The sequence below is a fragment of the Anomalospiza imberbis genome, chromosome 27 (genome assembly GCF_031753505.1).
Source record: "Anomalospiza imberbis isolate Cuckoo-Finch-1a 21T00152 chromosome 27, ASM3175350v1, whole genome shotgun sequence".
Classification (NCBI taxonomy): domain Eukaryota; kingdom Metazoa; phylum Chordata; class Aves; order Passeriformes; family Viduidae; genus Anomalospiza; species Anomalospiza imberbis.
In genome coordinates, this window is record NC_089707.1 from 5,548,593 (window position 1) to 5,561,090 (window position 12,498).

Genomic DNA, 12,498 nt, shown 5'->3' on the forward strand with positions numbered 1-12,498 from the left:
GGGGACAGACACGGGACAAACAGAGGGACAGAGGGGAATACAGACAGGGGGACAGCCGGGGGGACAGACGGCGGACACCGGGGAGCTGCCGCTCTGCTGTCCCACAGCCCTTCCAGGCTCCCCAGTATCCCCAGCGGATACAGTTCCGGTCCCGGTCCGGTGGCTTCTAGACCCGGTCCGGTGGCCCCTGATCCTGCTCCAGCTCAGTTTCGGCTCCCCCCACTCGGTCCGGTCCCGGTTCGGTTGCCCCCTGCCCAGGTCGGTGCCGGTTTGGTGACCCCCATCCCAGCCCCAATTGGGTCCCAGCCCCCGGTCCCGGTCCCGGTCCCGGTTTGGCGGCGCCGCGCCCCGCCTACACCCCGAGGCTCCGCCCACCAGTGGACACAAAGCCCTCTGGGTAATGTAGTCTCCGTTAACGGCGCGGGAAAGGCGGGGCGCTCCGGGACTACACTTCCCAGAGAGCTTTGCGGCGGGGGCATCGAGAGGGCGGAGACAGCGCCGCCTGCTGGCTCGGAGGAGTCGAAGCGGGAGCGCGGCCACCGGTGCGATGAGTTGCGGCCGCGCTCGGGCTCGGGGGGGACACGGGGGGGACTCGGGGGGGACACGGGGGGGACTCGGGGGGACACGGGGGGGACACGGGGCCAGCGAGAGGGGACGGGGGACAGCGGGGACACGCACCGGGCGCCAGCACCGCCGTGGGCTGCGGGCAGCGTGGGAAGTACGGCTCAGGAGGACGCGGCCGCGGGAAACTGAGGCACGGCGTGGGCACGTCCCGCGACCCCCGGGGCTTCACGCACCGGTCCGGCCCTGCAGCTGCGGGACCGGGGGGGCCAAGGTGAGGTGACCGCGGCGTGCCAAGCCCCGGGACAGCGGGAGCGCGTCCCCGGCGGGCCCGGGCCGTGTCCCCGGCAGGTGGCGGCCGCCGCCCGCGCGCAGCGCGGAGCTCCCCGCGTGTCCCCGTTTCCCCCGGCTCGGAGCGCACCGACCCCTCCCGCCCCCGGCTGCAGGTCCCGGTGCACGGACCGAGCCGCCCCCGCGCTCCGGTGCGTGAATTGCCGCCCCCCGGTGCAGCCCCCGCTCCACCGACAGACCCCCGGTACAGCCCCCGGTGTACGGACCGTTCCGCGGCCCACGAACCGACCCCCGCGGCCACCCTCGATCCACTGACCGACCCCATGGTCAACGGGCAAGCCCCGGTGCAGCCCCCGGTGCACGGACCGAGCCCCCGGTACAGCCCCCGGTGCACGGACCGAGCCCCCGGTACAGCCCCCACTCCACGCACAAAAATCCCGGTGCAGCCCCCGACCCCCGGTGCAGCTCCGGCCCCACGGACCGACCCCCGCCGTGCAGACGCTGGTGCACGAACCGACCCCTGGAGAAGCGCCCGGTGCCAGGGACCGACCCCCGGGGCGACCCCCGGTGCAAGAGCAGACCCTCGGAGCAGCCCCCGCTCCCTGGGACCGACCCCCGTGCAGCCCCCGGTCCCACAGATCACCCGCCGGTGCACCGACCGACCCCTAGAGCAGCGCCCGGTGCAAGGAACGACCCCCGGAGCGGGTTCCGGTCCCACGGACCGACCCCGTTCCCCGTTCCCCCCCGTTCCCCGTCCCCCCCCGTTCCCCGTTCCCCCCCGTTCCCCGTTCCCCGTTCCCCGTTCCCGGTTCCCCGTTCCCCGTTCCCGGTTCCCCGTTCCCGGCAGTTCCACGCCCGTCCGGGGGGGGGCGCAGTTTCAGGGCGGGGTTCCCCCCCCCGTTTCACCCCCACGTGGGCCCCGCCGGCGGCGCCCAATCAGCGCCGCGCCCGTGGGCGGCTCCGCGCGGCGCCAGCCAATGGGCGAAGCGGGGGCGCCGCGCGAGGCCCCGCCCCGCGGCGGCAGGCTATAAAGGGCGGCGGCGGGCGCGGCCGGGGCTCAGAGCGATCGCGCTGGAGCGGCGGCGGGAGCGGAGCGGGACCGGGAATCGCGATAGCGCCGCGATATCCCCGCGATAGCCGCGCTCGGGATTATTGCTCGTGGAGTTTGCCTTCTTCTCCTGCGGATTACAATTGCACCATGACCCTGGAGGAGCTGGTGCCTTGCGATAGCAGCAAGTAAGTGGCGGGCGGCTCGGGGCGTCCGGCGGGGGGGTCTGTGCTTGTCGCCGTCGCCGCTCACCGGCTCTGTCGTTCCTCCCGACAGGATGCAGGCGGTGAGCGAGGCGGTGGAGCGAGTGCTGGTGGCGGCGCAGCGGCAGGACCGCCTCACCGTGGGGGTCTACGAGTCGGCCAAGCTCATGAATGTGTGAGTATCGCGACAGGGCTCTGTCGGGGAGTCTGTCGGGGGGGGGGTCTGGCTCGCGTGGCGGGGCTCATCCCGGCCCGCGTAGCGCAGGGCGGGCTCTTGGCAGGAGCCTTTTACGGGGTGGTGACCAGGCAGAATTTGGGGGGTCTGTCCCCCCGTTCTCAGTGCGACAGGGACGGGGCACGGGGGGGTGACAGCTCCGCGGGAGGGGGTTCCACCCTCCCGAGCTGTCCCGGTGGTCCCTAACCCGCCGCGCCCCCGCAGGGACCCCGACAGCGTGGTGCTGTGCGTGCTGGCCACCGACGAGGAGGACGAGGGTGACATCGCCCTGCAGATCCACTTCACGCTCATCCAGGCGTTCTGCTGCGACAACGACATCCACATCCTGCGCGTGTCGGGCATGCAGCGCCTCGCTGCCATCCTGGGCGAGCCCGAGCCCGAGTCCGAGCCCCGCGACCTGCACTGTCTCCTGGTCACGGTGAGCGCGGCGGTGACGCGCCGGTGGCCCCGTGACTCCGCCAGGGGCCGGGGAGGGTGACGGGGCGGCTCGGGGACACGCGTCGGGGCGCTGGTGGCACTAACCTCGTGCTCCTGCTCCCCCAGAACCCGCACACGGACGCCTGGAAGAGTCAGGCGTTGGCGGAGGTGGCGAGTTACTGCGCCGAGAGTCGCGACAGGAACCAGTGGGTGCCTTACGTGTGTCTGCAAGAGCGCTGAGCCCTTCCCGGCCCCTTCCCGGCCTGGACTTGGAGGATTAAAAACCTTAAAAAAATCCCAACACGAAACAGCAGGAAAAAAAAAAAAAAAAACCAAGGAGAAACAGCCAGTTCCAACCCACAATCCCCAAAACCCACCGATTTTGTTTTTCTTTTGAACCGGAGAGGAGGAAGGGGGAGCGCGGCCGCTGCGGTGGGAATGGAGGGAGCCGTGCCAAGCCCGGAGGGGGACGCTGGCCGGAGCCCGGATGGACACTGGCCGGAGCTGCCGGCCGAGGAGTCGTGCTGGACCGGGGGCCGGAGCTGGGGAGCCCCGGGCGGGCGCTGCGGAGCGCGGGGGTGACCCCGGAGCTGGACACTGTCGCGATTTTTGGCAGCTGGGACCCGATGGAGGCGAGGACTGCAGAGGGCTGGATTTTTAATTTTTCTTTTGGTGCAAAAACTGCTTTTTCCAAGGACTTACGGACGTCTGCACAGATGGACCTGCACCCCCCGGGTGCTGCTTTTGCACTTGGAGACCCTGAGCTGAATCTTTTCAAGAGTTTATTCTTCTACTGAGCGAGGAGCTAAATTTATTTGCAATAAAATGTCTGACGTTACTGGTGTTTGCTCTTCCCTGCTCTCTGCTGGAGCCGTTCCCAAGGGAGCGGGATCGGCGCCTCCTGGGTGGGTTTTGGGGTGGGCTCCACCTCCCACGGGGGCTCTGCACGCTGGGGGGGCCTTTTGTAGGGCCGGGGGTTCCCACCCGTGTGTGGCCTCTCTGCTGCTGCTGGAGGAGAAATTCCCACCCCACCCTTCTCTGAAAAAGGGTTTTTTCCAAGAAAAACACCCACGAGCTGCCCTGAGCTCCGTGGGAAGCGGAGCACGGCCCCCCCCCGGGCTCGGGGCTGGAGTTTCCCCCACCCGCGCAGAAACCGCGGCTCCCGCGGGCAGCGGGCCCGGGGCTGCCCGCGGGGGTGGGGGGAGCCCGGGGCGGCCCCGCGCCCCCATCCCCTCCCCCGGCCGCGGGTGGGGAGTTCCCTCCGTCCTTCGGGGGTGGCCGGGGTTGGGGACAAGGACAACCCCGAGGGCTCCGGGGAAAGTGGGGCCGCTGGGGTCGGGGTCCCCCCTCTGTGGGAAATGGGAGCCCCGGAACCCGCCGAGGGGGCTCGGCGGAGCGGCTCCGGCGCATCCCGGAGCCGGAGCTCACCTGAGCTCGCCCTGCCCCGGGTCACACGCGCGGGGTCACACGGGGTGGCCCCGGGCCCGGAGCGGTGCCAGCCCGGCAGGGAGCCCGGCCAGGACACGGCGTCCGCCTGGGCAGGGACACAGCGTCCGGCCAGCCCCGCCTGGGGACACGGTGGCCGTCCCGAGTGTCGTGTGGCTCGGGGACGTGCCCTGTGCCCTCCTTTGGGGTTTTGATTGCGGGGGAAACTGAGGCACGGAGGGACCGCGGCGTGTGACAGCCCCGGCGGAGGCACCGCAGCGCCGCCCCGCCGTGTCCCGGCGGTCCCAAGGGACAAGGTGGTGACAACACCCTCTGGGTGGCCCAAACTGCGACCCCCCAAGGTTCCCCAGCTGGGGGGTCTCAGCTCGGGGCGGGGGGGACCGCGATGGGGTCGCGCTGTTCCCTGGGATCCCCCGGGGAAATCCCAAAGGGAAAGGGCCCGAGGGCGGCTGAGGCTGCCGAAACTCGTTTCACTGATGAGGCAGCGGGGTCACGAGGCCATTCCTGTCGCCGCTGTCACCGCGGCTGTGCCACTCGTGTGACCGGTGTGTCAAGACGCGGCTGTGTCACGGGGCTGGGAGGGGTGACCGCCCCCCAGACCCCCCAAAATCCCCCCTCCCACCCGCAGGACACCCCCGGAGCAGCCCCGAGCGCAGCCCCTCCGGAGCTCACCCACCCGGGGCCGGGTCACGCACCCACGGTGTGCCCGTGTCCCCCCCAGGGCCACCCCGGGTCACCCCGAACAGCAGCTGGGGCACCCCCGGGGCCCAGGAACCCCCACAGACACCCCCCCCCCATGGACCCCAAACCCATGGACCCCAAAGTCCCCCCAGCCCGGGGGGGACAATGGGACCCCCACCCCTGGAGCCCCCGACAGGGCCGGGCTGGCTCGGGGATCCCGGCCGGGCTCTGACCCGAACCTTGCACCCCTCGGAGCCGGCCCGGACACGGCGGGGGGCGGCTGCGGGGTTTGGGGGTTCGGGGAGGGGTCCCTGACTCACGCCCCCCCCGCCCCCCGGACCCTCCCAGCGCCAGGAAAAGGAATCCCAGGGCTGGGAATGGGGGTCCTGGGGAGACCCCCCCATCACCACCGCGAGCCCCCCGCAGCGACAGCGCGGGATAATTAAACCCTGGGCGATAATTAGGTAATTAATAATTAATTAGGAGGTCGCAGCCAGCCCCGGGGGTGCAGGATGGGTGTTGGGCACCCCCCAAAAGCTGACACGAGGGGCTCAGATGCCGCCCCGAATGTGCCCGCGGGGGTGACACCGCAGCCGCCGGGTCACCGCGACGGGGGTGGGAGGTCCCGGCGGGGGGCACGGGGGGGTTTGGGCTCGGGGGGGCACCGAGCCCCTTCCCGGCTCTGGGGCGGCCGCAGCCAGACAGGGCAGGGCCGGAGCCGCGCCGGAGCCGCTGATTTATGAGTCTGGCCTGGGTGGCTCCGGCGGCTCCTGGCCCCGGGCTCCGGCTCCACCCTGGGAGCGACATCGGGGACAAGAAACCGGGGGGGCACCGCCCACCCCAAAGCCCCCGGCAGCTCGGCCCATCCCGACATCCCCAACCTCTGGAAACTGGGGGAAACTGAGGCACGGAGCTGCGCCCCCCCCCCGCCCCAACCCCTCCCCCGCCGGTGACGCCCGGAGCAGGAAGTGCCTCCGTGATGCCACCGTGGTGGCCCCATTGCGTCACGGGTGTCCCCGTGTCACCCGCGTGGGGACATCGTGGGATCCTCCACGGAGTCCCCGCGGTCAGAGGGTCCCCGGGAGCGGGGCGTGGTCCCGAGGGGGGCCCCGCTGCTGTCCCCGCCCCGGTGGCACCGGGGGGACCCGCGGCTGTCCCTGGGCCAGCCGGTGCCGTCCCGGTGGCCGCGGCTCCGAGGGCAAGGAGTTAATTAGGGCGGCGGGGAGTTAATTAGAGCGGCAGCCAGGCTAAAAATAGCCCGGCGGAGGAGGGAGGGTTATTTTTAGCCGCTCCCAGCCCGGTGCCACCCGGCCGGTGTCGCTTGGCGCTGGCACCGCCACCCGCGGCCACTCCGGCGCTTGGCAGCGAATTCCCGGAGCCGCTCCCGGTGTCCCGGAGTTCAGAAGGGAACTGGGGGCAGGCTGGATTCTGCGGCAGGGACCTGGCTGGGGGACAGTGGCACGGACCTGCTGCCATGCCACTGGTGGTCCCCCTGTCCCCGTCCCCCTGCCCGTCCCGCCCTTCCCAGCGGCGTTTTTGGAGCAGACACTGAAAAATCCCAACAATTCCCGGCCCGCGGCTGCAGCGGGAGCGGCGCGTTCCAAGGACTCGCTCCCGGCCTGGATCCCGCTGATTTTCCAGCGGGAAGCTGGCACGGGCCGGGATCGCTTTTCCCGGAAAAAGGAGGGAATGCAGCGCTGGGTTTGGTTTTCCCGTGGCCCTGGGATGGGACGGTTCCGTAGATTCCGGGGAAAAAGGAGATTCCCAAGAGCTGCCGTGGAGGAGCCACCAGGGAAGGGGAGAACAGGGGTGGGAAAAGGGAATCCCTGGGAACTGGGGGATTCCCAAGGGTGGGATAAGGGGGTTTCTGAGGAGCTGAGATCCTTGAGGGGCTGCAGTTCCTGGGAATCGGCATTCCCGATCCCATCGGAGCATCCAGGGGGTGGGGGCAGCTCCCAGGGGTGGGAACAGGGAACCCCGAGAGTGGGGGATTCCCGGGAGGGGAGAGGGGACAGGGGGTTCCCGAGGGGTTTGGATGCCACAGGGATCCCGGAGGATCCGGAATTCCCGACCCCCTCAGCGCAGCACAGGCAGGCAGAGGAAATTGGCAAAATGCAAAGTGAGCCTTTTTTATTGTGTTATCCATTCACTTGGGAACAACGATTCCACGAAATATTAAACACGGTGCGAGGAGGGGTCGGGGCTATGGCACACGAGAAAGGGAAAAATCAACGAAACAAACCCAAAAAAACGGGAATCGCAGACAGAAGAGGAGCCTATGGCACAGACACCGAGCACTTCCTAAGGACAGTCCGGAAAAAACCTGGATTGGCGTTTGGCAACGAGATCAGAGTTTGGCAAATAAGAATAATAATAATTAATGATCATTTGAATGACAGACCAGAGAGAAGGAGAAAATGAGGAGCGCCAAGGATCCCACGTGGGCTCGGAGTAAATGAATTATTGGGATTTTGTTAAATAAAGGTGGATTTTTAAGGATTTTAGGGGGGAATAAAAAGGGGCATTTGGGAGATCCAGAGGCTCCGGGGTGTCCCGGCTCCATCCCCCGAGACAGGGAGGGGAGGGTGAGGCAAAGGGAGGAAAACTGGAATAGGAGCAATGTTTCCCTGGCCCTTTTATTCCCAGATTTCTATTTTTGGCACTGGCTTCACCACATCCCATAAAGAAAGGCCGGACAGATCTGGGCATGTGGTTCAATCCCAAAAAAAAAGGCTTTTGTGGAGCTGGGCTCCAGCTCCTCCTGCTCCCCCTTCCAGCACTTAGAAAGTCCTGAAAAGTATTTTTTTTTGTGTTTTTCCCCCTCCTTTCCCCCCTCTTTTTTTTTTTTTTTTGAGTGTTTTTTCCCCTCCTTTTTCCTTTTTTTTTTTCTTTTAATTTTTTTTAAAATAAATTTATTTGGCAAGTGCACGAAACAAAGTACAAGCAACTACTGGGAATCTGCACTTCTATTTCTGCCATACAAAAACACCCACAGCATGGGCATGGATTTACTCGGACAAGGAGAAAATTCCGGGGGGAAAAAAGGGGGGGAAAAAAAAGGTGTGAAAAAAAGAAAAAAGAAAAAGAAAATAAAAATTGAGAAATTTTTTCCCAACAAAAACGAGTCACCCATGGAGACACCAGCACCTGCCAGCAGCTCCCACCCCCGGCTCCCGGTGGGACCCTCGGCATTCCGGGATCCCATGGGAGATGCTCCGTGGCCTTTCTCCCGGCTCCCTGCCCCTTTTCCCAGCTCCTTTTCCCTTTTCCCAACCCCTTTCCCTTCTCCCTGACCCTTTTCCTGCCTCCTTGTTCCTTCTGGCTCCTTTTCACTTTTCCCAGCTACTTTCCCATCTCCCAACCCCTTTTCCCCCATCCGCTTTTCCCTACTCTCTTCCCCAATCCCTTTTCCCTTCTCCAATCCCTTTCCCCTTTTCCCCTTTTCCCTTTTCCCTTCTCCCATCCTTTTTCCCTTCTCCAATCCCTTTCCCCTTTTCCCTTTCCTCTTTCCCCTTTCCCCTTTTCCCTTTTCCCTTTTCCTTTTCCCCTTCTCCCTTTCCCCTTTCCCCTTTCCCCTTCTCGCATCCTTTTTCCCTTCTCCAATCCCTTTCCCCTTTTCCCTTTCTCCTTTTCCCCTTTTCCCTTCTCCCTTTCTCCTTTTCCCTTTCCCCTTTCCCCTTTTCCGTTTTCCCTTTTCCTTTTCCCCTTTTCCCTTCTCCCTTTCCCTTTCCCCTTTCCCCTTTCCCCTTTCCCCTTTTCCCTTTCCCCTTTTCCGTTTTCCCTTTTCCTTTTCCCCTTTTCCCTTCTCCCTTTCCCCTTTTCCCTTTTCCCTTCTCCCGGCTCCAGCGTGGCTTCGGCTCGGGCAGGACCCCGCGATGGGGGAGGCAGAGCGACCCCAAAGTGTCTGAGCCAGCACCCCTTGGGATTCACATCCCACGGGATTCTCCTGGGATGGGGGGGCGGAGCCCCTGAGGAGGAGGAGGAGAAGGAGGAGGAAGAATTCCCGGCCCAGCCCCGGCTCCAAGGATAGCACCAAGCTCTGGTCTCGAACACAGAGGAAGAATCAGATCTGGAGTACAAAAATAAGGCTGGAACTGTCCGAGAGATTAAGGACAAGAGGGAATTCCCTCCTGGAGAAGGAATCCCGGGCTGGACTCGGGAGTGGCCGCGTGATTCCCGGCGGGCGGAGCTTGGAGCGGGACGGGATGAGGGATTTGGGATTTGGGATCAAAGTCTCCAGAAAAGGCTTTGCTGGGGCTGAGGGACAGGGAGGGAAATTACTGGGAAATGATCCCGTTTTCCCTGCTCTGCTCTCCCCCAAGGGATGGGGGGACATTCCCGAGCCCTGGAGTGCCGGGACACAGCGGGGCGCATTCCCAGGAAAAGCCGCGCAGCTTTTAGTGTTTAAAACGTGGCATTTTCCCGACTTTGTTGCAAAGGCAAATGACGGCGGACTGAAACCAAGGAATAGCGACATTCCTGCAGCCGAGGAGGGGACATGGAGCGGCTCTGGCCATCCCGGCCCCGCTGGGAATTCCATCCGCCTCTGGAGAAGGGCTGGAGCAGCTCCCGGTGCCCAGCCTGCACCAGTGACCCCGCGCAGCACCAGTCTGGGCCGCGGGGATTTAGCGGGAATCCAGGGAATTGCAAATCCTTTCCCATGGGAATTGCAAATCCTTTCCCATAGGAATTGCTCCCTCTCCTGATGGGATCCCTGGCATTCCTAACCCAATCCAAAGCTTTGGGGGGAATGGGGAAACCCCCAGGATTTCACACCAGGTGTGGCTGGGTTATTTTTATCCCTTCTCTTCCCAAAAACCTGTGCTCAGGATAACCGGGAATGGCCTCTCCCTGCGGTGGTCTTGGGAAATCTTTTCCAGCCTCGTGGATTCTGGGATTCTGGGAATGTCTCCCAGGAGCTGCTGAGCCCCAGGATGGGCCCTGGGGACGTGGCTTGGGCTCGGACACTGCACCCGAATCCCGGATCTGTCCCTTCCCCACAGATCCGGTGGCCACTCCACGGGAATTCCCGGAGCTCCCCCGAGCATCCACCAGCCCCAGCACTTTCCAAGGGCTCCATGGAAGCGTCTCCTGCTCCCCTTTCCCTGGATCCCCTTTTCCTGCTCCCCCTTTCCCTGCTCCCCCCTCCGTGCCGGGTCATCCCCGTGAGATCCAAGCGCTCCCGGTTAAATCCCAGTCCCAGATTCCCAAGGGATGGGAACGGAACTGGTCCTTCCACTCCCCTCCCCACCTGCCCTAAGCTTCCCTGGACATTTCCCAGGCCCTGCTTTCAGTGGGAAGAATTCCAGTGCGGAAAAGGGAGATGGGAAATGCCGGGAATTTGCCAATTTGGGGTGAAACTCCCCCAAAAGTCACTTTTTCCAAGATTCTGGATGCAACAGGAAGGTCCTTCCCTTCTCTTCCCTCCCTCCCTGAATTTGGGGACAGCACAGACCCCCCCAAAGATCCCGGCCTCCCCCATCCCTGGGGCTCCCTAAAATTCCTCCTGGGATCTCTCCCAGCTGGGAATTCCCCCGCAGGGCCATCCCTGGATCCGAGCGGAGCCGTGGGATGTAGGGAAAAGCCTCCCCAGCCTCCCTTTGGCCATTCCCAACAGGGATTTTTCCAGCTGGATTTGGGGATTTTGGGGTTTTTTTTTTTGTACTCATTTTCTACAAAATGGCTCCCACCGCATCCCTTTTCCAGGGGAAATTCCCGCTGCTCAGGCTCTGAGTGGATCCAGGTCCAGCTCTCACATCCCACTGGGAATGACCCCCCCACCTCTTCCTCCACCACCCCTTTCCCAAATCCAAATATCCCAATAAAAAAATCCCTCCCTCAACCCCTCAACCCTGGGTAAATTTTAACATCCTGATTCCAATTTTTAATCCCACATTCCTTCCCAGGAAGCGGCCGCCCCTTCCCTAAAAACCCCCGCTTCCAAATTTTTTTTTCAGGATTCTTTTTGGGTGTTTTTTTTTCTTGGGGTTTTTTGTTTGTTTGTTTGTTTTTCTCGGGTTTTTTTTTTTGGTTGTTGTTGTTTTTCTCGGGAATTTCTAAGTTCTGTTTGAAGCCAGCATTGAGTTTTTACCCCTGGGCGCAGGTGGAGGTGTGGAGGAGCCTGGATCCAGAGGCTGGATGGGGATTCCCTTCCGGAGGGATCCGGAGCTATAGGATGATACAGGGCTTTTTGTCCTTAAAGGGATTCTCGGAAGCGGGAACTCCCACCAGGAGCGGATCGTTCCGGGCATGCTGCTCGCAGTAATTCATCAGCTCCGAGGAAGCTTTGGAGACCTGGATTTTGGGGGAAAGAAAAAGCAGGAATTTGGGGGATAATCGCACCTCAAGATTCACCAGCGCTTCCAGGATCTTTGGGGTTTGACATCCAGCTTTTCCCAACAGAAACTTCGTGGAGATGAGGAGGAAAATGGGAATTGGACGTGGAAAATAAGTGAGGAGTGTGGGGAAATGCCCCAGCTGGGAGATTGAAAAGGAATATTGTATCTGTGTTTTTCAGGGATTTGGGATGAGCTCTGAGGATGTTTTAAAGACCTGGATGTTGGAGAAAAAAGCAGGAATTGATGGGAATATTCCCAGCTCAGAGTCACCAGTGCTTGCAGGATTTTTGGGGATTTACATCCAGCTTTTCCCTTAAGGATTTAAAAGGGATATTATCATAGACATGATTTTCAGGGATTTGGGATGAAAAAGTGAAGGAAAAGATTCCCTGAGTGCAGTCTCCTGTTAAGGTTTGGAAAACTTTAGGATCCATTATTTAAGGCACTGCTTGGTTTAGTTCCAAGCTGTTTTTTGGGAAGGGAGAGCTTGGAGGGATCAGAGGAGGCTCCGAATCCCGAGGGAGCTGCCGGAGGCTCCGGAGATTTCCCGATGCCATTTTTCAATTTCAATTTCCTTAATGACACAGGGCAGAGATGGAGCCACATCTGGAGCTTCCTCTTTTCCTCCTCAAGCCTCATCCAGCCTGGCCTTGGGCACTTCCAGGGATGCAGGGGCAGCCAGAGCTGCTCTGTGCCAGGAAGAGAATTCCTTCTGTACACCAATCCTAAAATTCCCCTCTTCCCATCCAAACCCATTCGTCCCTGTCACCAAATCCTGATGGAGAGACCCCCTCCGGCTTCCTTGGAGGCCACTCCAAATCCTGGAGGGAATCCTGGGACGCTGGGGACATCCTGCTGGGGGAAAGCCGGGATCTCTTCCCGCTCCCATCCTCACCTTGATCCTCTCGATGCCAGCCTCGATGCGGAGCTGCTCCACGAGCTTCCGGGCCTGCGCTATGTTGTTAGTTGTGGACATTCTCTGCCATCGGCTCCGGGCCCAGCACAGGAGAATCCTGCAGAAAGCACGGACACGGGGGGTCTGGGTGTGCGGGGCTGCTCCGGCCGAGCGCTCCAGCCCGGGACCGTGGAACGGGTGGGAAGGGAGCCTAAAGCCCCTCCTCGGGACTGACCCCATGGCCATGTGCAAAGGGAGCTCTGGTGGCCCCAGTGACGCTTCCTGAGGTTGTTTCAAGTTCCCCTTTCCCTGAAGGAGCCCTCAGGATCCCCTTTCCAGGGAGTTCTGTTAAAAGCTCTGCTGAGGAGAGCGGAAAAATCCGC

General features: G+C 62.7%; 3 protein-coding genes across 4 annotated transcripts in view; 2 read left to right on the plus strand and 1 right to left on the minus strand.

The window, feature by feature from the left end:
* Window positions 1-12,498, plus strand: part of THOP1 (thimet oligopeptidase 1) — an 84,844-nt gene that overhangs the window by 5,025 nt on the left and 67,321 nt on the right. The gene's annotated exons all lie outside the window — the stretch shown is intronic.
* GADD45B (growth arrest and DNA damage inducible beta) lies at window positions 822-3,593 on the plus strand. Of its 2 annotated transcripts, XM_068173819.1 has the most exons (5): window positions 822-827; window positions 1,958-2,088; window positions 2,177-2,278; window positions 2,543-2,756; window positions 2,882-3,593. In XM_068173819.1, exons 2-5 carry the CDS (start codon window positions 2,051-2,053, stop codon window positions 2,993-2,995), a joined length of 468 nt encoding a protein of 155 aa, XP_068029920.1. In that variant the 5' UTR covers window positions 822-827; window positions 1,958-2,050; the 3' UTR covers window positions 2,996-3,593. The 2 variants fall into 2 exon arrangements, with proteins under 2 accessions (XP_068029920.1, XP_068029919.1); XM_068173818.1 differs by lacking the exon at window positions 822-827 and having other exon boundaries at window positions 1,900-2,088.
* GNG7 (G protein subunit gamma 7) overlaps window positions 6,996-12,498 on the minus strand; it is a 28,908-nt gene continuing 23,405 nt past the window's right edge. The window contains exons 2-3 of the mRNA XM_068174143.1: window positions 12,116-12,213; window positions 6,996-11,176 (exon numbers count right to left, since the gene is read on the minus strand). Of these exons, the coding sequence (XP_068030244.1) occupies window positions 11,051-11,176; window positions 12,116-12,196 (207 nt within the window). The 5' untranslated portion in view covers window positions 12,197-12,213 and the 3' untranslated portion in view covers window positions 6,996-11,050. The remainder of the gene's footprint in view (window positions 11,177-12,115; window positions 12,214-12,498) is intronic.